Source organism: Odocoileus virginianus, chromosome 1 (genome assembly GCF_023699985.2).
Source record: "Odocoileus virginianus isolate 20LAN1187 ecotype Illinois chromosome 1, Ovbor_1.2, whole genome shotgun sequence".
Classification (NCBI taxonomy): domain Eukaryota; kingdom Metazoa; phylum Chordata; class Mammalia; order Artiodactyla; family Cervidae; genus Odocoileus; species Odocoileus virginianus.
This window is the reverse complement of record NC_069674.1, coordinates 76,292,844-76,320,497: the sequence shown is the minus strand read 5'-3', so window position 1 is coordinate 76,320,497 and position 27,654 is coordinate 76,292,844. Positions and strand designations below refer to the sequence as shown.

At 32.0% G+C, this 27,654-nt stretch overlaps 1 protein-coding gene across 7 annotated transcripts in view; it reads left to right on the top strand.

The window, feature by feature from the left end:
- The window catches only part of CACNA2D1 (calcium voltage-gated channel auxiliary subunit alpha2delta 1), a 510,209-nt gene that overhangs the window by 428,004 nt on the left and 54,551 nt on the right, over positions 1-27,654 (top strand). For 3 of the 7 annotated variants that reach the window (XM_070469965.1, XM_070469957.1, XM_070469976.1), the window contains exons 13-21: positions 9,685-9,763; positions 10,624-10,673; positions 11,852-11,941; positions 16,430-16,507; positions 18,636-18,710; positions 18,929-19,003; positions 22,255-22,311; positions 26,072-26,128; positions 27,402-27,473. In XM_070469965.1, the coding sequence (XP_070326066.1) occupies positions 9,685-9,763; positions 10,624-10,673; positions 11,852-11,941; positions 16,430-16,507; positions 18,636-18,710; positions 18,929-19,003; positions 22,255-22,311; positions 26,072-26,128; positions 27,402-27,473 (633 nt within the window). Of the gene's footprint in view, positions 1-9,684; positions 9,764-10,623; positions 10,674-11,851; positions 11,942-16,429; positions 16,508-18,635; positions 18,711-18,928; positions 19,004-22,254; positions 22,312-26,056; positions 26,129-27,401; positions 27,474-27,654 lie in introns of all 7 variants that reach the window. The other 4 variants (XM_020884065.2, XM_020884063.2, XM_020884064.2 and 1 more) reach the window with 2 other exon arrangements.

Sequence of the window (27,654 nt, the reverse complement as noted above, 5' to 3'; positions counted from 1 at the left end):
TAAACCCATTTGTCATCCAGATGACATTAGAAATCATTCAGAGCAACCCAGATAGGTGTGATGAGGTCCACCCAGAGAGCTGATGAATGAGTTTGCAGATACAGAGCACAATTTAATGAGGCCAAAAGGTTTGAGAATTAGAAAAAAATGTTTGGGTTCTTTTGAAATGTATTACTCTTGGGAATTAATCTACCTGATTATAGATAGGTACAGCTTAAAACTGAGTCCATGTTAATCTCCTCACACAGCTGTTCCACATTAAAATGCATTCATTTTCTAATCTTTACCTGCAACTCTGCCATTCCTTAGGGCTCAACCATGTGTATGAGACTGCCTTATAAATGGTGCCAAAACCAAAATGAACTCTATCATAGATTCCAAACACATGAACAAAGGAAACTGACACCAGATACAGAGTTGAAAGATAATTCCCAGGTCTAGCAAAAGTAAAGATATTTAATTTTCTGTAGATTAGCAAAGAGATTGGTTAGCAGTATACACTTAAGATTGTCTAGCCAGCTATAAAATAGTTCTTGGATTCTTAGGTTAATTCTCAGAATTAATCAAAAATAAAAAGACATTCAAAAATCTATAAAATGAACATTTCAAACTAGCTAGTAAACTGAATGAGAAGAATAAAAAAAATGCATATGATAGAAGTGGAATACTTTTGTAAAATAAAGAATGCGTAGCTAAAAAGTTATAATTGTCTGACAATAGATGCTTTATTTTTTAGATTCTTTCAAAAACGATTGGCAGTCTTTTCTATTTTTAGTCAGATCCAGAAGAGAAATAATCTATAACCTACAAAAATCTAAAGCAAATCACAAATGGCTAAATCTGTATATGTGTTTTATACAATAAAAGTGAAAACCATCAACTACTTTTTCAACATATGGTAGGAAAAATAATTCATGGGAAATAATACATTGCCTTCTTGGTAGTCTCTGCCTAGCTTCTCCATCAGGCAAGAATGAAGCCTTTCAAAGGAATGTTCAAATCTCTGATAATAGAAGAAATTCAGACTTGTAGAATATTTAATACTGTTTAGAAATTTACTACTCTTAAAAATGTTCATGTAATTTGGTACTTTCAACTGTTTCCAAAGGATTTCAGTTTTAGAATGGCAACTATAGTTGTGCTCATAAAAGCCAAATATATTACTTGTGCTGGAGTTAAGGTATAATTAAACACAATAATTATAAGTAATATTGGCCCTGCCAGTAGATGATCAACTTAAAATTCATGTCATGTGCATATGGGTAGTGTCCTTCTCTGACAGATTTGTTCACATTTGTGTTCTTAGAATGAAATTAGTATTGATAATTCATTGCCTAAACTAACGAACATTTTCTTTGGGTCTGAGTATTATTACTTCCATACATTTTACAGAATCCTTAATTTGATGGCTAGAACAAATCCATTGAAATGTGAGAATAAGTATTGCATTAAACACAAAGTATTTTACATGACATAGGCCATAGAGTGCCACAAATACACTTGAAATAATTTCTAGGTAGAATTGTGCCACCTAAAATTGGGATTGCCTTTTGTTGATGTGAAATCACAATACCAGGAAGGGCATTCTTGTTCTGCTTTTCCTGAGGCTGTCTTCTTGGACTGAAAGCTGTGCTTGCCATGTAGCTCCACACCGAGATCTTCCCTGCTCAGAATTTCTAGAGTGGTCCCCATTATTCTCTATTTCAGTACCATCTTTCCTCTTTGTTTTCTTCCTCCCAAATTACCATTTTTATTATTTTAATTATGTACTTATTTACGTTATCTTGAACTCTGTCCTGTTAGAAGCTCTAAGAGGTATGGGTTGTATCAGCTTGTAAACCTACCATTGACTCCTTAGAGGCTAAGAAAGAAGGGCTTGATGCACAGAGGTTGCTGAGTAATGACTGAAGATGCCCAACATAAATGAATAAATATAAATATGCAATAAATAATCTCCTATAGTAAACTGTAAAACATTCATATATGATACTCAATAGCTTTGATCTTTTACAGGAAAATAATTTAAAATTATATTTTTTCCTTATAAGTGGAATGTTACTGTTGTTGTTGTTCAGTGGCTGAGTTGTGTCCGACTCTTTGAAACCCCATGGACTACAGGGTGCCAGGTTTCCCCGTCCTTCACCATCTCCTGGAGTTTGCTCAAACTCGTGTCCATTGAGTCAGTGATGCCATCCAATCATCTCGTCCTCTGTCATCCCCTTGTCTTCCTGCCTTCAATCTTTCCCAGCATTGGGGTCTTTTCCAATGAGTTGGCTCTTCTCATCAGGGTGGCCAAAGTATTGAAGCTTCAGTTTCAGCATCAGCCTTTCCAATGAATAATGTTTGGGGTTTATGTCCTTTAGGATTTACTGGTTTGATCTCCTTGCAGTCCAACGGACTCTCAAGAGTCTTCAAAACCATAATTTGAAAGCAACAGTTCTTTGGCACTCAGCCTTTCTTATGGTCAACTCACATCCATACATTACTGCTGAAAAAACCAGGCTTTGACTAGATGGACCTTTGTTGGGAAAGTAATGTCTTTTTGTTAATGTGCTGCTAGGTTTGTCGTGGCTTTTCCTCTAAGGAGCAAGTGTCTTTTAATTTTATGGCTACAGTCAACATCTGCAGTGATTTTGGAGCCCAAGAAAATAGTCTGTCACTGTTTCTATAGTTTCCCTATTTGCCATGAAGTGATGAGACCGGATGCCATCATCTTAGTTGAATTTCAAGCCAGCTTTTTCACTTTCCTCTTTCACTTTCATTAAGAGGCTCTTTAGCTCTTCTTTGCTTTCTGCCATAAGGGTGATGTCATCTTTATATCTGAGGTTATTGCTATTTCTCCCGACCATCTTGATTCCAGCTTGTGCTTCATTCAGCCCAGCGTTTCGCATGATGTACTCTGTATAGAATTTAAATAAGCAGGGTGACAATATATAGCCTTGATATAGTTCTTTCCCAATTTTGAACCAGTCCATTGTTCCATGTCTGGTTCTTGTTGACCTGCATACAGGTTTCTTTAGAGGCAGGTAATGTGGTCTGGTATTCCCATCTCTTTAAGAATTTTCTACAGTTCATTGTGATCCACACAGTCAAAGACATTAGAATAGTCAATGAAGCAGAAGTAAATGTTTTTCTGGAATTCTCTAGCTTTTTCAGTAATTTCACGGATGTTGCAATTTGATCTCTGTTTCCTCTGCCTTTTCTGATTCCATCTTGTACATCTGGAAGTTCTCGGTTCCCTTACTGTTGAAGCCTAGCTTTGGAGGGCTGAACATTACCTTGCTAGCAGGTGAAATGAGTGCAGTTGTGCGGTAGTTTGAACATTCTTTGAACCCCATAAACAGTATGAGAAGGCAAAAGTAGAATGTAGAGTAAAATTAATGTTCCACCCTTGCATAGGTCATTGTAAGAATTAGGGAGACTTAAGTTCATATAAAAAATGATTGTATTGATGCCACCTCTTCTTTCATACTAATCAGTCCAACACATAGTTTTTCATGAGTATTCTCATTATTAGAGTCAGTGAAGTATTTAGCATTACCCAAGAGGAACATCTGAAATAAGTATATCACTTATGTTGTGACCTCTCAGCTGACAATAGTCTCTGCAGAGCTAAATTGCTTAGAAATGAAATGTGTCCATAGCTTTTTCCTCTGTAATCAAATCCTGTCAGTGCATGCAGATAGAAGGGGAACCTGAACTTACTCCCTTATAATCTTAATATACAAGGATGATTCATTATAATTGTTAACATTTTTAAACACCAACATAATCCCAAGGGCATGTATCTATGTTATGTACCCACATGAAAGACATGTAAGAGAGATATCAGCTAGGTCCTTTAAGATCATGTAAGCAAAAACTACTGCATTTCATTTTCCTTTTTAAAGTTGCTTGGTGTGATTTATTTAAACAAACTCACTAGTCACTTACTAAATATGTTCCTTTGTCAGGCCCTGAGTAATTCCATACAGGCATATCTTACATGGACACAGCGGCATTTAGACAGTATCTTTTTCTTTGGAGTTTATTCTTAAATGCAGTAAAGCAAACCAAACTTGTCACTCTGGGAAGGTATTGTTTCAAATTAAGTTCTTTTTGAGGCATGAAAATGGAAAATGTTACCTCACTGAATTCTGATAGTTTGACTATAGAAGACATTGTAGTCATCATCATCATGATATCATCTTTATTACTGTAGCTAATATTTATTGTGCTTATAATTTTCCATATAATACAAAAGCTTTCAATGTATCACTTCATTCACAGTTGTAATAGCCATATGATAAAAAGGTTTTTATCACCATCAACATCATCCCCATTTTGGAAATAAGAAAACCAAAATTTGAGAAGTTAACGAGCTTGCTGAAAGCTACACAGCTACTAAGTGGCAAAATCAATCATTTAAATGTTCTGCAGTCCAAATTTCATAACCTCATGTGGAGTGTGCTGGCTAGTCGTGTATCTCTCTCTCCAGGGCAGTCTTGGGGCCATGCCAGTCATCATTTGCCCACCCAGGATCCTTCCTTCTAGCCGGATAGCAAGACTTCACCACTAAGGAACATGCTTCTCACAGCTTTAAGAGGCTAAAATGGATTAAACTAAGCCATCAAATCTTTGCAGACTTGCAAGAACCTTTCAGATCACTGGGCTTTATAAAATAAATTAAGTGTGAAAGGTACACTTGGACACTTTTATTTATTTCATAATGCTATAAACCTAGAGACGTGTGTTATTTTAAACACTGTGGATCCTGGTATACTTGTGAATTATAAAAACGACTGTAGAATTTTCTTCTAAAAAATTCAGTCCAATCTAGTATTTTTATAGGCTTATTGCCAAAAATTTTAGTACACACAGTAAATTAATAAAACCCATTTCTGACATCATTTTTCTAACATGATTCGATAGCTGATGTTTTTATTTTAGTTTTATTGGCTTTCTTTCTTCATAGTCTCATTTCCATTATTCCTTGGAGATTTGCCTATTGTAAATTAAACTTGAACTCTGGGTAACTGATAATTGTTGAGGTGACAGTTTCCAGTAACTGGGTTCTGCTGGGAAACAAGAAATTCCTATGACTTTTAAAATAGGTTGACCCTGTGGTTTTGGAAAAATCTTAATTGAAGACAAGTATTTTTGTCTTCAACAAACAAGAAAAAATAAGAAGCAGAGTAACAGAAGTCTAGAACTAAAGGGTACATCAGTAGTGTATTATAAGAAGCAAATCAGTAACCCAATTTGCTGGTAATTAAAAGTTTTCTCTGGTCAAATAGGCCAGGCTTAACATATAAGTTATAATTCAGATTTACATGTTGGAATTATAATTTTCTGTTCAGATAAAAAATGATTTTTGAACCAAGTGAAGGCCAAATTATATAAATTTGCAACTAATAATAGAGACTGATTTTTAGTTACATTTAATTATATTAAATATGCTCTCAAATTGCAATTTCTTTTGTGAATATTCTTATATAACTAAACATGAGTCAATAATTATTTTTTTTAATTTTCTAGGAATAATACAGCATATAAATGATATGTGTATTATACATACTTTAACTTGCCTGAAGAAATTTTCTCATCTCCATTAAAAAGACTATGTAACAACAACAAAAAAAGATTACAAATTTACCATGATATGAGTGTAAAGAAACAACCCATGATTATGAATGCAAGGCTTCTATCACTCTGGCTTTGGCTCTACTCTGTTATAATGAACTAATTTATATATCAGATGATATCAAAGTGTGTCTTACATCCCTCTGGGAAAACATTAAGACCACTCATTTAGCTATTCAATTTTTTTTCATTTAATAAATATTTATTTTCATATCTATATAAAGTACTCTAATAGATATAATAGTGCAATCCTGAAACTGTTTTAATGCAGTCCAATGTTTATTCAATTTCTAACTTCCCATATCATTTCTGTTAGAGACCTGGACTCCAGCAATGTGAAAAAATATTTTTCAAAGCCATCTATAGCTATATGTTTCATATATGACCCTCACAGAAGTGAACATTGTAAAACATGGCCTATCTAACATCAACCAGTTCAGGATCATTTAGCAAATTTTCTAGGAATATTACACTTAGAACAATGAGTCTTCAGTATGTACTTGTTCTATGGATCTAGTGTTGTGATTATAAATGTACTACTAGGCATAAGTAAATGAATTTTTTCTCCACAAAAGTTGACTTTGCTTTAATGGAGGCCTGATTTAAAGTAATTTACTTAATGGAGACTTTAGATGAGATATTTAGCTTGTGTGACTGCACATTAAGTGTTTTAAGGTTTTGTTTTTTTTTTTTAATGTCATTTTATTTGTTTTTCTGTAAGACCACATAAATACACTAAAAAGAAAAGACCTCTAAAAATTCACATCTTTGAGAATGTAATTTACCTTAATCTCTAAATTGTGCCTATTTCAAGGAAACACTTTATTATTTTATTTCTCCAAATTTATAACTAAAGAAGGATGGTACGCCTAAAGAAGTGAAAAACATCAGACCGAGGGGACAGCAACCATCTCTGTAAACTTGGCATTGGAGTCAGTTCATTAACTCTTCCACAGGGTGGCAGTCATATAGTGTGGAATAGGAGAAATGAAAGTAAAACTTCCAAGTGGAAAGTTAGGGTTCAAAAATTATTTTTTAAACTTCATCAATTCATTGTATATATGTACTATGAAATGTTGAATATCACACCTGATTATGAAATCAATCTAGTTAAAATCTTATTACATAATTAGTTCAAATATTTAAAGCAAAGACAAAAGTCTGCATGGGTACAGCACCTGGGATTGACGTATAATATTCACGTGGATCTTTTCATTGTCATAGAAAGAATTAAAAATTTATATTAAAATTTTTATATTTGATTTTATATTTTATTTGAAACTGAAGTAATGTTAATGTGGACTTTTTCTTTGTCATAGAAAATTAAACATTTATAGTTGTTTTATATTAAACTTATCACAATCAAATATATATATTTATCAAGTCGTTTTAGAAAATTCTAAGATAATCTATAAAATCATTAACTATTTACATGCATATTTTGTGTAACATGCATGTATGTATGTATACACACATATACATGTATGTATATCTACCAAGAGAAAAAATAAGTTTTTAGATATACTAGAAAGATTTTATAACTATTGTAATGGCAAGCCAGTTGCTGAAACTGTAGAAAGGTTGAATTTGTAATTATTAAGATTTTAGTAACCATTGGGAGGATGTTTTCAGAAAAATATCTTTAAAAACATCTATCATAAGGCAGATTTGCAAAGTGAGTTAAAAATTATACATTCATAATACGGGAATGATTCAATCAGTTCAGTTCTGTCGCTCAGTCGTGTCCAACTCTTTGTGACCCCATGAACCACAGCAGGCCAGGCCTCCCTGTCCATCACCAACTCCCGGAATTTACCCAAACTCATGTCCATTGAGTCAGTGATGCCATCCAACCATCTCACCATCTATCGTCCCCTTTTCCACCTGCCCTCAATCTTTCTCAGCATCAGGGTCTTTTCAAATCAGTTAATGCATCCTATATTCAAATAGCCAAGGAAGGACCTATATGATAAATGAATAAAGATAGAGAAGAAAACATTAAAAAAAATGTGTATTAAGCTTTTATTAAATTATAATTAATTATGACAATGTACACTTTGACACCCAGCTCTGATTCTAAATTCTTTAATTTGATCAATAGCTGAAGTTTCCATGTAGGCCAACAATTAGGGTCAGGCAAAACTTCTATAGTAAAACAAATCAAGCAATATGTTTTGTTGTTGTTTTTTACGAGTATGTTTTTTGCCTGTGTTACAAAAATCTATATAGAAAGGAGGTCACTCTACCTTTGGTTGCTTAGAGCATTATACTTAATGATAATGATAGTGTTTATTTGGACTGTTTGAATAACATCAGTCAAAATAATCACATGGTGTATGTCTATGTAGGTCTAGCCTCTATGTTATTAGAAATGCTTGATTTCTAGGGATATAGATATATAATAATAATTCATTTAGTCTTATTCATTTATGTCCTTATACTGAAAAGTACCTTAACCATTTTATTGGAATACTGTTGTGGTAAGAGAAACAACAGACAAAGCAGTGCTTTAAATTGAACATTTGAGACATGCTTTCAAATGTTAATCATGAAAGTGATCCCCAGGTACTTTCTAGAACATCTGGATTGTTTCCGTGTCCTGAGTTCACATGACAATTTTTTAAGGTATGGCAATTAAATTGAATTATCAGTAGGGTGGCCAACCCATTCATGAAAATAATCCATTTAGGAGTAATTTTAACTCTGTTAAGTAGTAACACCCCACTAAAATGCATGTCCCTCAAAATGACCAATTGAAGATTTTAGGGAAATGAAACTAGATTTTTATATTTTGAAGGATTAAGGGAGAGAAGGGTAGGTGTCACCAACTTCTGTTAAGCTAGAACCAGTCACCTGTCTTTACAGTTTGGGGTGATTAAAACTCTGATGTGTTCACCAAATGGCATCTTGCATAACTAGCCAAGGCAAGCCTGGATGAGTGGCTTGAGTGAAACTTTACAAGTGAAACAACCATCTCCCCAGTGTACTTTCTGGGGCAAGGGTTGTTATGATGTGATCTCTGTGTGGCCAAGACCAGCGAAAGAACAGAGACCAGATGTGGAATCTCTTGAGATTTCTGCTCTGCAGTCAGTGCGAAAGATGAAACAGATGAAACAATTAGAACATGTCAATTCAAACAGTCAATCGACATGAATTAGGGAAAAGCTCTTAACATAGTTCAAACCAGACCATGAATTCATGGCAAAGTGCTTTTCTGCATGTTTATCTTTAGAAAAAGCTAAACTGTTGAACTTAGAGTATTGGTTTACTGTGATTACTAAATTGGTAAAAATCAGTGTAAGTCAAGTAACCGTTTTATTAAATAGTTGTTGACCTCATTGAATTTATTTTCTATACTTTTATACTATTTAAATTCAGCACCTTCCAATGAATATATAAATTACAATAATTAAACAGTACCACAATTACATTTTAAAATATTTGCATATTAGAAGCAGTCAATATTTTAATTCTTTTTAAAAATGCTCAGAGCTTAAAATATTTATTTATATGTTACAGTCATCTTTTATAGAAAGTAAGTCATATGACTAACATCATACTCATACATGTGCATATTAAATGTTTTCATGATGTGAAAAGTAGTGAAACTATCATTAAGTATAATGCTGTAAGTAACTAAACATAGAGTGACCTCCTTTCTATATAGATGTTTGTAGCCTTGTACTTATTAAGTAGGATCTTTTTTGCAGTGACTAGATATGTGAATAATATGTTTTAACCAGGTGAGACAGCTGATGTTGGGTTGAATCTAAAAGATGCCATTTTTGCTAATGAAACCTTAGTCACAATCCTGCCACAGAATCGGGATATGATGGAGAGCACCCAAGTACTAACTTAAATTTAGTAACCAAAGTCTATGTTTAGAGTAGATTATGTGGTTTCTCTCTGGTGTGTTCCTAAGTGATTTAGTGGCCTCAATTTTCTTGTCACATTAATTAACTGAAAAACATGCTTTATTTATCTTTTATTTTAGCTCTTTTGTTTTGCCTTTCAATTAAATTTTATGCAGCCTAACCAGATACCCATTTTTAAATTCATCAGGTCCGTGTATTCACATTTTCAGTTGGTCAACATAATTATGACAGAGGACCTATTCAATGGATGGCCTGTGAAAATAAAGGTAACAAGTCTGTTTAATGACTACATTTTATTATAAGAAGATGAATTTAGTAGTTATCACTTCTACATATTATCATTTAAAATACTCTAAAGTTGTAACTCATTTTTAAATTGAGGCAAGAATAAGATGCAGAAGATATTTTCTCTAGAGAAAACACACAAACTTTGTCTTCGGTGTTACATTACATTATAGTGTTACTTTGACATTATAGTGTTATATTTTATTGAATTATACTAGTGATTCTGATCAAATATAACTTTGCATGAAGAATTAAGAATCAAATAATATCTGAGTTGTGTAAAACTTAGATATCAGAAAGTATAACATTATATGTACTTTTTTTCTGGGTGGCTGAATTATTTTTATATATGTGTTATACATTCCTAGATAATTCAGACTTTGTATAGTGAATCTATATTTCATTTATACTCAGAAAAAGAAAGTTATTTGAAAAATGACTCATGACAATAGAAAGAGTTTAGATTTATTCTGAAAGTTATATTTTGGCAGATATTTTATATAATATAAAATTTAGATACCCATCATTGTATACTTTTAATTATTTCTCCAATAAAAATAATTTTTGATGATAATAGATTTTCTACTGCTTTCTAGAAAAATGACATTTATTTTATACAATATGAGAAATGTAGTGAAGTTTCTGATAAAGCTTGTGTATTTGCTGTGAGTTTATGTTAATCATACATTTTTCAAACTGATCAGTGGTATTGATATTTTAGTGTTTGCTGAATTAGAAGTACTCAGTTTCTCCTAGAAAGCCATAAAATTGTTCTGTGTTTTTTATTATATCATAATATGTAAACATATAAATCTGTTGTGTATATGTGTGTATATTTCAGGTTATTATTATGAAATTCCTTCCATTGGAGCAATAAGAATCAATACTCAGGTATGGTTATTTAAAACTTGTTTAAAGTGTTTTTTTAAACTAAGATATTTCTCTGCTCCTTTAAATATGCTCAATATGAAGAAAATAAGTGAAAATGAATGAATAATTGATAGTATTACATGAATAAATAATTCATACTATTACATTTGTAATAAAATAATGAGTATCATGGTAATGTATTGGTTTTTATTTCACTAAAGTTCCAAGTGTTTTTAAATATCTGAAACTCAGACAAAGATGTATAATTATGTTTGTCTTCTCCTATTTTAAAACATCATAGAAAATAAATAAAATGAATTTACTAACAATCTCATCATATAATTTCAACTTGTTTCTATGGCAAATCATTTAACTGAGTTTCCCCAAATTATGGGTTCAACACAGAAAATTAAACAATAATTATTTGCAACTTACAACAAGGAGATGGTTTTTCTATAGCCATTCAGTTGAAAACATACTTGTTAAATAGGTAGTTTGAACCAATAAGTTAATTTAAATATATAGTATCTTTAAACATTCATAAATTGCTATTTAAAATCATTTATTCAGTTTTAAACATAACTGAAAGTCTACAAAATAGACTAAGTCAAAATTTAGTGCAAATAACATGGCTTTTGTGGAAATGAATACTGAATATGTTAAGTTTTGAAATGAAACAGCAGCTGCATTCAAGCCTGATGTCTAGTTTTGGCACAGTATTTCATTTATTTTTGATATGTTTAAATGTAGTTTTGAATTTCAGCCAAACAATCTGTGATATGAAAACAAGTATGTGGCTGCTTTATTATTTCAAATTTGTGCAGTTCCATCCAGTAAATCACAGAGCCTTAAATAGTTTAGATTAACATAAAACAATTCACAGGGAACTTATTTCACTTATCCTTGGCTGTACCTCAGAAAGAGAATGTTTTGTTAGGAGAAGAAAAAAAAACTGGGGTAGATACATTGTATAAATAATACAAGTCAAATATTGTTAATTCTGAGTATGCAGACATACCATTTATGGAGTACCCAAAGTAGAAACTGAATGATTATATGCTTAACACTCTTAATAATTTTAATTCCATCTTCATTTTTACCTCTAGGTAAATTTTTCTCTGTGGAGTTTTTTTTTTTTTTTCTTAGCACTGCATTCCTAGTTATCAACCACTTAAATTTTTTAATGTGTTTATATATAGGAATATTTGGATGTTCTGGGAAGACCAATGGTTTTAGCTGGAGACAAAGCTAAGCAAGTCCAGTGGACAAACGTATACCTGGATGCACTGGTAAGCTGGGCGGTTTAACCAAAGACTGTTATAACAAAAGCACACAGCTGACTCTGTTTCTCTCTAGCTTCCATTTCTCTTTTTCTTTTCATGAATCCCTTTCAGAATTCCTTCTATCACAACATTCTTTGCTAGAATTTACATCTAAATTTACTTAGAAATCTAGACTTGTGTGCAATAGAAAACCAGAGATGTAAAGTGTTGTTTTTTAGTTGTCATTGAGGATATAGAGTTTCAAACCCTGAATCTTGAATTTAAGATCATTCTAGTAACTTTGTGAAGTTTAATGTAAAAATAAAAATCCTCAAGTCAGATAAACTAGTAGATTTTGAACAAGAATTGTGAAGAAAGTATTTTTAAAGTAGATTTCAGCTAGCAGAAGCTTGTAGATCAGATGGTAAAGAATCTGCCTGCAATGCAGGAGACCCAGATTCGGTCCCTGGGTTGGGGAGATCCACGGAGGAGAGCATGGCAACCCACTCCAGTATTCTTGCCTGGAGAATCTCCACAGGGTCGCAAAGACTCAGACATGACGCAGCAACTGACACTTTCACACTTTCAGCTAGCAGGAGTCTGTCTGCTGTCTCCTCCATATTTAAGATAGCCTCCGTATCTCAAACCAGACTCAACAAAACTCAAGTACTTGCAACTAGATAAACAAATATCTTACCCCACCCTGGAATAATCACAAACCTAATCACCTCTTCATATTATAATTTCTTGCTTTAGAGTCAACCCCAAATATTTATGGAAATAGCCCATTGAAGTGATTCAATCTGATGTGAAATAACAAATAAAAACATGTTCGGTTGTCCACTGCACAGTGGGAATTGTAGTACAGGCATGCCATCATATTTCAGAGCAGTGGTTCTTTCTCAACTGGGGGCAATTTTGCCTCAGATCACTTGGAAATATCTATAGGTATTATTGATTGTCATGACTGGGATAGAGAGGGTTTGCTACTGGCATCCAATGAATAGGTGTCAGGGATGCTGTTAGACATTCCCACAATGTACAAGAGAATCACACACATTCCCAACACACTCACGTGTGCGCGCACGCGCGCGCACACACACACACACACACACAAAACAAAGACTTATTTAGCTCAAAATGTCAATAGGGCTGAAATTGAGAAATCATATTTTAGTATAACTTTTTCCTCTCCTAATAGGAAAGTTATAAATAGTAATAAGGTTTATTCATATGCTTATCTTAATTAGAGAAGACTTAATTAACAATTTTGCTAGTGTAACATCAGAGAGACTTAAAATACTAAACCCTGAAAAATAGATGCTGATTCAGTAACCCCTTTTCCTACTTGGAGTTTAATTATATGCTGATACTACTTTCCTGAATACAGTGATGAACCCACAGGGCAGAATGCAATCTATTTAGAAAGAATTACTTATCATTTGGTTCTTGTAAAATAAACATATACAGGAAGTTTAGGAGAAAAACAGGCACTATTAGCAGCAGCCTTGCATGCTAAGAACGATAAAATGAAGCTTGCTTACCTCAAGCCCTTGCTAAAATTACCGTCCAGTGTTCCTTCTTGACATCACATATTTATTTAAGGTCACATGGTCATCTGAAGCTGTGGTCAAAATGTTTCACGCATTCAAATCCATCACAGGACAGAGTATGATAGGAGGAGTCAATAATTATTCCCTCTTGTATTTCCTATGACCAGAAGTTCATTAACCAGCATGTCTGCATTGTTGGTAAGGTTCTTGCAGATAGCATAAATGACTTTAGGAAGTGATTTTGGTTCTGAATCTGCTGTTCTGCTAGCTGAGACTAAATGTTAAAGAAAAAAAAAGAACAAAAAGAGACACATTAATTGACTCCTCAGTGGATACATAATGCTTTCTTTCTTCTAACTTAATACTCAAACATGACCCATCTTTTACTTCCAATTACTTGTATATAGTCTCTGCACATAGCACATTCAAAAAATAATCTGGTCAGGTTCACAGTTATTTTTTACAAAAAGATAAAAAGATAAAAATATTGCAATACAAAATATAATAAACATAATGACAAAAATGAAAAGAACTCTAAAAATCAGAAGAAAGAGGCCACATATTTGGTGATAGAATAAGGTTAAAAATATGGTGTCATTTTAGCTAAATATATGAGTCTAGGTAAGGTTTCTACAATTGGTGATGTGTAGAGAAATTACAGAAAGGAGCAGCAAAAATTGGACAAGTGCTATGTATATTGAAAGGATGATACTTTGGTCACTTTTGCAGATAATGGAAGATAAGACTAGAATCAAGACTGGGACAGTATTGTGGAGGGTTCATTTTATTTGGGAGATAAAGTAAGATTCTTTATGTTAGATGAAAAGAATTACACTCTGGAAACTAAAAACTAAATATCAAATAAATTCCGAGAGAGCTGATATCTTGCTTTATTTCTCTTCTTAGTTCTCTAGAAACTTACACAGTGCCTTGGAATTGAGTGCAGTTTATGTTTGTCTAACATGTTAGAAGCCTTGTATCTCATTTGGGCACACATATTACCATACTTAGAAAAAAATTTATGGTATTCTGTGTAATTGTGAAAGTGATGCAAAGAAAAAGATTGCTTCTATTTATGCCATGCTACCATTCCTAAAACCGTGCATGTACTCAATATATACACAGTTGGTCCTCCATATATGTGTCTTGTGTCAATAGGTACAACCATTGCAGATTGAAAATATTTAGGAAAAAATTCAGAAAGTTCTAAAAAGCAAAACTTGATTTTGCCAGGCACTGGCATAATGTTTACATAATGTTTACATTGTATTTACAACTGTTTACATGGCATTTGCATTGTAAGGGGCTTTCCTGATGTCTCAGATGGTGAAGAATTTGCCTGCAATACAGGAGACCCAGTTTGATCCCTGGGTCAGGAAAATGCCCTGGAGAAGGAAATGGCAGCCCACTCCACTATTCTTGCCTGGAGAATTTCATGGACTGAGGAGCCTAGTAGGCTACAGTCCATAGGGTTGCAACGAATCAGACATGACAGAGCGACTTCCACTTTACTTTACTTTACCTTTTTGCATTGTAAATGGTATTATAAGTTATATAGAGATGATCTGAAGTTTGGAAGGATGAGCATGAGTTATATGTAAATAGTACCCAGTTTATATAAGGGACTTGAACATCCATGGATTTTGGTGTCTTTTGGATACTAGGTTTATAAATTATCTATAATCTGACACTATTTGAGGTGGAAAGTTTTCGTTGCAGATATTAGTTTGCATATTCAATTAAGGATGTTTTCATGGTCAAATTTTCTCCCTTAATACTAAATACAAAGCCAACATGCCTATCATGCAGCCAACTATGTGTCGTTATTTCCTTAATTTCCTTGGTCCCAAATCATTTGTTATCTTGTTCTGCTGAAAGTGTATGATTGTCCTTTCCCACTAATTCAGTTTCTACTGTTTTTGAGCTTCCCATGTGTATAATTAATAATAAACCATAGCCTAAACCATTTTCTTTATAAGACTGTTCTGTTTCTAGAATTAGAACAGGAGTCAATAGATTTGGATTTGGGGTCATTATTCAGAAAAAGATTACTAATAATTTCTCAGTAAATTCAGAATTTTCAACAATAACTTTAAAATTATTTTAAAGATTAATTTTGTTAAAAATGTAGTTCTGACATGAAATATTTGTAACAGGAATATAATTGTTGCAGATGACAATCATAAAATGCAACCTCTGACCTGAAAATCAGTTTTTTCCAGCTAATCTCTGTGTATTCATGTAACATATGAAATTATCTACATGCTGATTAAATCTGTGTGATTATTTTTGTTCTACTAAACTGCTTCATGACTGGACTTTCATATTTGATTATTGCAGCTGTCTGCATCATTTCACTTTGTCAAAACGTTCATTTTGGAGAGCATATAGAAGCAATGTTGCTTCTTTTAACATCATAATGCTTACCTAGAATATCCTAGAAATGTATTATCAGTACCATGTTTTTTCTGTTTATAATATAATATTATTCTGCTACACATCTGTGATTTAGCCTGAAGCCTTTGGCTTAGGGCATGAAAAAATTTAAGAATGGAGCTGAGAAAAAAAGAAAAGTTAAATCATTTGAAACAATATTTTAATATCACTCTGTTCATAGTGGCCTCTGATATTAGGTGAACTCACTATGAAAAAAAAGAGAGTGAATGGACAGGGTTACTATAAGTTTTAGTGTAATTTGACTTTTAAAGTTATTGCAATGCTCTCTTAAGGGTATTATTTTAGATGTTGCATGCTTAAAGAACTGACTAATAGATCCTACTAATTTCTAAGACATTTATTTCATTGACTTTTAAATAAGCTTTCAAAATCAATTTCTAATTTTTATGGCTTTATGGTTTATAAAGCAACTAAAATACAGTATCAGATATTCAGAAACTAATGCATAATGACAAAGTTTAAATTGTTATTTGAATTTGACTTTTTTCTGTGAATCTATTTTTAGGAACTGGGACTTGTCATTACTGGAACTCTTCCGGTCTTCAACATAACCGGCCAAAATGAAAATAAGACAAACTTAAAGGTTAAAAGTTAATTGATAAAATTAATAATAATAAATGATAAACTATGACGTTGAAGCTCAGTGTGGATAAGATATTTCTATAAGGAAATACATACAACGTAACTGTCTCGTGAGGCTGAAAGTAAAAGTCAGCAGCTGTCTATGTGATAACCACCTGGGAAAAAGGAAATGCAGGACAAGTTCTCAGTTCCCCCAGAGACAAGATTCAACTTAACTCTATTTAACTGACAAGAACACAAGTTCAGGATCTGGGAGTAATTATTGCTCAGACCAGAAAGTTCATTTGGGTTTCCTGTAAGAATTTACGGAATACATGATAAATAGGCAGTACTACTGTGTCCACATTTGTAAATGCATCTAAGATACCCATGGAGTTCAAACAAAAAAAAATCCAAAGGGAAAAAAAATAATATGGTAATGTCTGTATCAGACATATATAGATATGTTTTTAGGATCACTCATCCTCCAAGTCCTATTCAAGAAATTTATTTTTTTTTTAATTATCATGTAACTTAAGGATATGATTTAAAAGAATAGTTCTCTTTATGCTTTTCTCTTTTTTAAGATTGAGGAAATATGCTTAATGAGTCTCATAAAAGTAATTATTTCTATAGCACTGGCATTGTCAATGCTACCAACCTAAAGTTCTACAAATGTTGAAAAATATATATCTTGTGCTTATTAAATTATCTCATTTTAAAAAATACTTTTGATTTAAAGTAGGTGTGTATTCCTGTCTCTTAGCTTGCATTAGAAGGGATTTAAAAATCTAGGAGAATTAAGATTTTTAAATACTAAATACTGATTTTATATTTTGACTGACACTCCTGATTTGAGGGAAATTTACTTATAGTTTATAATATAATGAATGTTGCACTTAAGCATTATTTGTTCACTTATTATAAATTTCAGTTGAACTCCTTATTTTAATAATGTTGCCATAGAAAAAATTGGTTATTCCTCTTTGGGGGCCCATTACCATTCTTAAATATCTGCTGGTTCTAATTATCATAACTCATGAAGGGAGTAATTCTCTAACTCCTCATATAGACTGTGTAAGGGATTGCTTAAATTGGGGGAACATGCTCTGAGTGGGCTCTGGGTTGGTTCATGGGAAAACAGCAGGTTGTTGACCTAACTTTCTCATTCTGTGTGTACCTACACAGGATTTACAATGTGCTTATAATAACTATTGACTGGATTTAAGACTGGATTTAATGACTTTCTGTGTAAAATTTTTATTATTTTATAATTTATGTAATTATATATATATTTTTTTTCATTTATATTTATTAGTTGGAGCTAATTACTTTACAATATTGTAGTGGTTTTTGTCATACATTGACATGAATCAGCCATGGATTTACATGTATTCCCCATCCCGATCCCCTCTATGGGACACAAGGATGGAAATGGTGTTAAAATTTGGAATCAGGAATCCTGGTTCCAGGAAGGAATCAGACTTGATTCCAAATTTTAACACCATTTCCATCCTTGTGTCCCATAGAAGACTATGGTAACAATTTGCCACATGGATTCTTTTATTTGCAACTAAAACTATGATGCCCATTGTTTGGTATTTAGAAGTTAACAGCAACCAGGAATAGTATTGTGAGAATTTCCATTTTATTACACATAAGATCACATACTTTTCACATATACACTACTATTGGCAGCAAAAATACATGGTTTTTTATTTGGTATTGTCTAACTTTAAGAAGTGATTTCTGAATTGTATTATAGCACAAAGTCAGTTTGTACTCACAAATACACACACAACCCCCACTTACAGCTGTTGACTGTACAATATCAATTAAACTATAGGGGTAATTAGTACAAAAAGAAACAAATTTAAAATTTCATATATTTTTTGTATTTTAGCTGTAATAATCAAGATTTCACTTTTAACCTAGTAACAATACAGTTGAGGGAAAAGAAAAATCACAGCTGAGAATCACTGCAAACTGATAGCTTAATTGTCTCACCCTTATACATAAATACATATATATATATTTAACCTAATGTGAAATACAAGCATTGTCGAGCACAAGGATGAATGTATAATTTTGTATAGAAATGTGTAAATTTTTGGTATAAAATACACTGCCTTGTTGCTGTCTTCTTATAGAATCAGCTGATTCTTGGTGTGATGGGAGTTGATGTGTCTTTGGAAGATATTAAAAGACTAACACCACGTTTTACAGTAAGATGCAATTTTCTCTTTTGATACCTTTTTTATTTTAAAACTATACTAATTTAGCTTGTCTTTAAAGCACTTAAGAAATTCTCAAAAATTGTGCATTTATCTTAGCAAAGCTACTAAATATTTAAAAGAATTCTTAAAAGAATGTTATAATATCATGTTACCTTTCTTTATGCTTTAAAATATGTGTTTAAGAATTTATTATTATTATTTTTCAGTTGTGCCCCAACGGCTATTATTTTGCAATTGATCCTAATGGTTATGTTTTATTACATCCAAATCTTCAGCCAAAGGTATGTCTATAATTTGTTTACAGTGATAGTGTTCTGTAAAATTAATGATTACTGTTCTTATTAGGTTCATCATTTTTAAATTCACTATATAGCACTACATATAAAAAAGCATTTTGTGTGTAATGTTAATACAACAAGGCCACAGTTGGTGCGAAGATGTGAAAGCAGTGTTCATTTTCGCTTACCAGCTTAGCTCTGCAATATTCCTATCCAGTATCCAGCTAACCAGTAGTCCCATCTCGGAGGCAGTCATTATCCCCTCCTGGCCTGAGCCTCGCGCATCCTCCTTGGTGTTTTAATTAGGCAGAAGGTAATAAAGGAGGTTGCCTGGATGGTGTAAACCTGATAGCATTATTCATGTTCCTCTCTGCGTAGTCCATCTCTCTCTCTCTTTCTGGTAATTCTCTCTCCTTTCCATCTCCCAGGCTTATAACGATATGTATGAAATGCAGTAAGTAAAACTCAGTGAGATGGACTTCATAACTGGGAAGGGTTTATTAATCAGTGAGTTCTAGGAAAATTATAAAATTCCATACATTAAAGATTTTATCGCAATCTTTATTCCTATTTTCCCAGAATATAAAATACTTTCCTAAATATCTCATCCAATTCATTTCACTTTTCATTAATGCTTCATGGGTAAAACACTTATGTATCTATAAGTAAAGCTGGCAAAACCCTATTTATTTTTAATTTATAAGCAGCTTCAAGTTATTATTTAACTTTGAAGATAATATTAAGGATAATTTAAGCCACGCTTCAGGGAAATCTATGCAGACTTACGCATACGATTTCCTTCTCCCCAGGCATAGATATTTAATGTTAGAGATATTTTAGGAGATCAAGTAGGGTCATTAAAAATTATTCAAAAAAGTAATAATTAAGAACCATTGATATTGAATATTAAAACATATTGAATTGTTATAACTAATGTCTGCATTTTATTTCTCACTCAAAATTATTTCCATACAAAACCATCATTATCTAAATATTTACTGATTATTTGTACCTACTGATCATCCTGAATTATTTTTAAAGTTGTTACTTTACTGTAAATATGAGAGAAGCATTTCTCATGCTATCATTAATGTGTCACAGCTCTTTAAAAACATGTCAAGTGTCTTAGAGCTGTTTATGATCGGCTGACATTATGATTTTTTTATAATTGAGCATTGTTCTTTCTGAACCTTAAGATTTGTAAAAACTATATAGTATTATTTTGTATTACATTGTATAGCGAATATATTTAAATTATATTCCCATGAGTAACATGATTTAAATATGATAATAACATAATGTGCTGAAGGGTGTGAAGGACTGCTACTTTTATGTAGCTGGACATTTTAGATTGTGAGTCTAAACTCCTTGCCCAAAAGGAACTAAAATATATCACAGACAAAATAATAAAGAAGAATAATGAGAATAATGAATATATGTAAATATATAAATCAATCATTTAGAGGTAATTATTTGAAAAGTTTTTCCCCTTTCTGCATTCTTATACTAATAACCAGTGTTTATGTGGAAAATATTTTATTACTATTTGAATGCTTTAAACATGTTTCTGGCTCATACTTGGAATAATCAATTTACTAAAATTTTGAAAGCTACAAACAAAATATAAATTATTTATAAATTCATATTAAAGCCCAAGTGCTTAATTTTTCTTCAGGATTATGTTATTTTTCATATTTTTATATAGGAAATTATTAAGAGAATAGTTTTAGAGAACCATTTAAAATGTTTGAACTATCAGTGTATTTTTTCTGAAGTTCATGCTTTTGAATTAAATATGCTTATTCTCATTATTAACAGGTTAGATATAATTCTTTTTGTGGATGATGGTACTAGTTAGACAGATAGATACAAGAACCTGATAAAGGATAATACAGCGTAATACAGTTGTTTAGAAATTGATAAATACAGAATGCCAATATGGTTAGAGTAGCATGCTAGCAAAATTAATCTTAATTTTTTTAATTCAAAATTCACCAGTGAAAATATAGAAAAATAATGCCTTGTTCCATAGTACCCATTATTATTTAGCAAGATCAACATTTAATCTTATGCAGGCATTCTTTGCTGAATGCCTTGTGTTTTCCTCCTGAAACTGTAATCTTAATTCAACTTACTTGAGTACAATTCTGAAATTTTTAGAAGGCAGAAAAAGTACCCTAAAGCCAAGAATAATGGAAAATAAAATATCTGTGAATCTTTTGCATATCTAATTTTCTAAGGAATCGTTACTTATCTTCTCAAAGTGACTCTTCAAAGTCTCTACCATGACCAAATTTTGACAAGTGCTGAATTATGTATCCTCCTTTATTCCAAAATAGAGTTTAGAATTCCTCCATTTTGTTTCATTGACATAACTAGATTAGGTATACTTACTAGATATCTCATTTTCTATCAGTCTTAAGAACTATTTACTGTATAGGAAATTCTGAGTAATTTACATTTGAGAAGTCAGTATTTAAAATAAACCTACAGTGTTATGATTGAATTCACCATTTGTTCCATAGATACAATGTTTGTTGTCACTAACAAATGCCCAGATTTGATGGGTTTTGTTTGTTTGTTTCTGCCGTTCCATGCAGCATGCAGGACCTTAGTTCCCCGACCAGGGGGAGCGGTATTGCCTCTGCAAGTAGAGGCATGGACTCTTAACCACAGAACCACCAGGAATGTCCCGCAAGGCCACAAAGTTTAAGCGTTTAAGATCAGAACTTTTCAATATCCTATAATATTTGTATTTTAACATATATGAATCATATGCATTCTAAAGTATTCCTCTTTTATGCTTCTGTTTGTTTGTTTTGTTTTTAAAACAGTATAGTGAATTCCCTGGCCATCCAGTAGTTAGGACTTGATGTTTTCACTGCTGTAGGCTTGGATTCAATCCCTGGTCAGGGAACTAAGATCCTGCAAGCCATGCAGCATGTGAAAATAAAATAAGTAAGCATAAAAATTGTCTGAGAGAAAGCATCTTTCTCCTTTCCTACTTTATTACTTCTTTTTTAGGAATAAAAGAAAAATACTAGTAATTTTGCTTTAAACAATGTTTAGTAATTTTACTAGGTTTACATATTTTTTCACTAAAAATATTTTTGAACTTTTGTTAATTAACTCATCATGAACTTGATGATACCTGTTTCTGATTGAGGAAATATCTGACCAAAATTGATGATAAGGTAGAACCTTTACCTAGGTTGATACACAGTTGGTGAATTACCATCTTTCTGTTGCTTCAGCCTATTGGCATAGGTATACCAACAATTAATTTAAGAAAAAGGAGACCCAATTTTCAGGTAACTGAAGTTAGCAGTGCCTTCAAATTTGCTAAATCAGAGTTGCGATCAAGCTTCTTTTCCTAAAAGCATATGATTAATGCCGCCTTTCTTGATAGCAAGCTTCCAGAGCATGAGATGGAGATGAGCATCATTTCTCAATAAATTGGAGCAAAAATGTTATTAATGATGGCAGAGGGTATGCATTTGCTGACTAAAGACTGCTGCAAATTATGTAACAATGATAATAATCAGAGTAATCACAAAATTAAAATTAGGTTTGTTATTAAATATTATTGTGAAATCAGTGGCAAATCCATGTAATCCTAACAACTGGTTGTAAAATTAACTTCTAAGTGGAAATAAAAATACAATTCTGATGTCTAATTTCTATGAATCACACAATTTAAGCAAAAATTTGGGGGGATTTCTAAAAGCATATTTTCGGGTTAGCAGTTAGAGAAAGTTCACGTCACCTAGTTAAAAATGTCCAAAATCGCAAATTAATATTGTCTGGAAAACTCATTTGCAAAATCTTTCCTCTGGTGGGAAAATAAACATTAAACACTAAAAATAATCATCATGAAAGGATTCTTCCTATAGTTCCATAAAGTTTAGTAAGAGCATTTCAAAATTTTGAAAAAAGTTCAGTATGACTTAAGGTTTTATATATAAGCCTATTTATTTTTTTAAAAAATGGTGATATTGTAATGGAGAGGTAGTGTGATATTAATGGATATTACACTATGAATTTGTAGAACTGAACTCCAGTTTGTTCTACTTATAACCAATACTGTCTCCTTTAGTAGTTCACTAAACGTCATGATACTTCAGTTTCTTCATCTGAAAAGTAGGAAGATTAAACTATTAATTATTTCCTATCCTACACAGGATAGTCTGAGGAAGTTAAATCTAGATATAGATCCCCAGCTCCATCTCCTGAAAATTCTGACCTAATTTGGCCAGGGATGGGCCCGAGGCTCATGAATAGTTTTAAAGATTCCCAGGGAATTCTAAAGAACAGAGCCTTTGGATTAATAAAAACTTCGGTTCCCTTCTCGCTCTAAAATTCTGTGACAATCTGAATTTCATGTTGTTCTGTCAATCTTCATATCTTTTATGGTTCCTCTACAGTTAAAATTTGTCTTTTCTTGATTTATTAAATTGTTTTATGTTACTCCTCTTGCATGTTTCTTTTTGTGTATTACCTTAAATTATACTCATTGCAGTCATGTGCATTTTAGTGAATTTTTAGTTTTGCAATACTTTGAAATACTGCATGTAAATATTGTGATATAATCTTAAAAAAAAAACAACCTGGAAAATGGTTTGTTTTATTTTTGTTTTAAGGAATCTTCAAATGGCAAACTAGCAACCACACAAGACTTCTAAATTTAGAAAATATTTTTTGAACTATGTGGTATTTTTAATAATGCTGTTAATTATTTCAAATTAAAATATTTTACAACATTACATTCTGCCTTTTTAGTTCCACAAATAGTACTAATCATTATATTAGTTGATATTTAAATTTTTCAGGTGAGGATTGTTGGATATTTAAAACATATTTAAAAATATTTAAAAAATGAAAGTATTGGGAACGCAGGGACTGGATTCAGTTCTCATGCTTCTCTTGGTACTTTTCGATATGAGTCTGCTTTTGAATTTTTCTATCACTTTACCTGTGATGAGTCTTTTAAAAAATGGTCAGCCAGATTGCCATATACAAATTACAAGTGATGCATTGACATTTTTCTTTTATGATTTCCTTTTCCTCTCTGTGTCTTTATATGTTGGATTGGGACATGATCTTCATATTGCCAATTCTTCCTGATAATGCCTCCTCCATGCATGCTGTTTGGGTCTGGTCATGCTATGCATTATCCATTGCATGTAAGATGATATTCTTATTTATGTTTATATTTTATCATTTTGTTTTGACTTTGTTTTGCAGTGAGTTAAAATTGTCATATGCTGATAGGGTGTTTGTGTAAAGATAATTTATTTCATATGACTCTAAGTAAGAAATTTAGAATAACATTTTCAACTTTAGAGTCCCCTTTTGATAGAAATGTGCTCAATTTCATATTTTAAGCAAAGGACTAGAATTATTTTCAATGCTGATTTTTATTTTCTTCTTCTGAAACATGTTACTTTTCAAAAGAGTACTTCTGAACCAGTAAAATGCTGCCAAAGAAAAATCAGTATTTTAACCTGTTGAACAATCCAATACTTATTTTCAATATTTTAGAACCTTCTGAATTTAGATATCAATTTCATAAGCAGTAAATTTTTGTTTGTTTGTTTTTGTTTTTTTTGAATTTTTTTTTAATAGAAGTGCCAGGCATAGTTTTTTTTTGTTTAAGAATTCCCATTCATCAAAACCTATGGGAGTTATATATTTTTCATTATTTAAATGGAATTACTCCCTGAAGGCACTTCTGTCATTATTATAAAATGAATACATGCTATGTATATTGTGTTAATCAGCATTTGATATAAATATTTAATACATTTCATTTTTGGCATTGTCTTTGGTAGCCAGCAGTTGTAAAACAGTGTTTAAAATAATGATGATTCAAATGTATTTTGGAAGAACCAGTAAGGCTATAATTTTTTAAATTCCAGTGACCTGCACTAATATGGCATAATTTGTGTTTATTACTTCTATCTAATTAGTTATAATATATTGATGGTATCTAACTTAGTAAACATTAAAATCCAGTTTCTAAATTTTTAAAGTTGTAAAATTATAGACATGTATTATGATTTTATGTTCTAGTGAACTTTGAAATTCTACTATGACATGTTGCATTACTCGTGTTATAAGAGAATAGTATATATTTGTTTATCAAATATTTTGATGTCCTTAATTTATGATTAAGAAAATTTTTAAATGTCACGCGAGGTCAGTTTACCAGGTTAACACTTTTGTTTGATATAGGTGTATAAATAAGTAATCTGCCTGTTACATAGTGAATTGATTTCTTACTACACACTCGCAAGAAGCAGCAGTAGGACATGTTAAGCAAGAAAACATTATTAGTGAACCTGTGGTTTATGTTTCAAGTTAGACTTCCATAACTGATCTTTATTAGAACCCTTATGACTTGATCATAAATTTTATCTTCAAAATTGATAAAATAATTATTATTTATAATGTTAATAATTACATTATTAAAATGTAAAGTTTCTGGGATTTAAATACATGAATCAACTTGCATCTTTGCTTTATGCATTTTAAGATGGAAGAATAAATTTAGAAGTGTCTGTTTGTTAAGTAAATTCAAACATTTAAAAAATATTTTCCCTCATGTAATTTCTTATTTTTTATAGAATACAAATAATGTATATTACTTACATGTTGCCTTTGTTTTATTGCCAAATATATTATCCAAATGGCTATATTTTGCTCCTTTCACATCCTGACTAAAGAAAAAATAGCTGTAAGTGGATCTTCAGAAGTCATATTCCCACAGGATTTGTGATTATAAATGTCCCATCTAACACAGGACTCAAAATATAAGTATCCTCAGTTAGTGATTAATCAGAATTTGCCACAATTAAGGCTCAAATTCCTAGCCTACTTATTATTACTTTAAAATATATATGAAAGAATCTGCATTTATACAATTATTTAGTCAGCTTTTTCATATATCTTAGGTAAGTAATTTTTATGGAATTAATTCTATATTTAAATATCCCTTGAATTATTCTCTATACAGCATTTTACAATGTCATATATGCTTAATTGTTCTCTGTGTAGAACCCCAAATCTCAGGAGCCAGTAACTTTGGATTTCCTTGATGCAGAATTAGAGAACGATATTAAAGTGGAGGTAAGTGCAGCTGGCCTGAGCAACACCCTCCCATCAGATGCTGGGATTCTTCCAGTCTACAGGATTTGTTTAGCAGTTTCATTGTGTTGGTTCTCTCTTTGGACTATATGCACAAAGATGACTGTTTTTTGTCTTTAAAAATTTCCAGATCCTAGGCTTTCTCATCCGAAAGATCATATGAAAAGGAATAAATATTTTAAATTGGATGTGACCTTATTGTTTTCTTTCTTTCTCCTTCCACAGGTTAGGTTATATTTCAATAGAAATATAACTTGTAAATTTCAATTAAAAAAACATAGGGAGGAGGATGTTGCCATAGAATTGAAAGAAAATTTTCAGAGAATTTAACTACTCAATAAGCAACATGAGGAAAGAAGCTGCCATGTTTTTCTTAGTACTCTATTGTCAGAAAATTTCTATTTTATATCAAAACCAACATTGCATGCCATGTCCTCTGTGGGGACCTTCCATAATAATAAAGTGAAAAATGAAAATGTTAATCACTCAGTCCTGTCCAACTCTTGGCAACCCTATGGACTATAGCCAACCAGGCTGCTCTGTCCATGGGATTCTCCAGGCAGGAATACTGGAGTGGGTTGCCATTTCCCTTCTCCAGTGCATCTTCCCAACCCAAGGATTGGACCCAGGTCTCCTGCATTGCAGGCAGCTTCTTTACCATCTGAGCTACCAGGGAAGCCCTCCATAATAATAAAGATAATTATTAATAACACTTATTGAAGTATGTGATATGTGTCAGTCATGGCTTTTCAAGAGCTTCTGAAACAGGTACATTGTTTTTGTTGTTATTACTACTATTATTATATCTGTTGTACTGATCATCTATTTGAGGTACAAGAGGTTACGTAACTTGTCTCCAGTTACTCAGCTATTAATAGTAGCAGAACCAGAATTTGAACCTGGCTCTCATGCTCCAGAGCGGAGATATCTAAGATTCTTTCAAGTTAATTAACTCTGTCACTTATCTATTCAAAGACTCTTGTATTTCTTTTATGGTTTGTCACACATTTGTAGTTGCTTTCCACATTTTACACATTTACTCCCTCAGTGTAGAAAAATAAAATCTATGTATTATAATTACCTTAGACTGTGGCGTAGTGCTGGGATATTTTAGGTAAACAATGAATATCTGTTGTAAAGTGTTCTGTCAGGATAACCTAAAATAACAATAATGCAGTAACTTTTAAAAGAATATTTCCACACTTGGTTGGTCTGCTGAGTGTCTGCATAAAGTAACTGTTTCAATTTCCCTTAGATTCGAAATAAAATGATAGATGGAGAAAGTGGAGAAAAAACATTCAGGACTCTGGTTAAATCTCAAGATGAGGTAAGAATTAAGCCAGATTTATTCTTAAATAAAATGTATATATTAATAATAATACATGACATTAGTGGTCAGTCTGATCTAGTAAAGCAATAGTTATTTATCAAACAGAGATGTTTCTAGTAAACAGATTTATTTAGAGCACTCTTTGCTGGAGGGATAATTTCAGTAAGACTTTTAAATC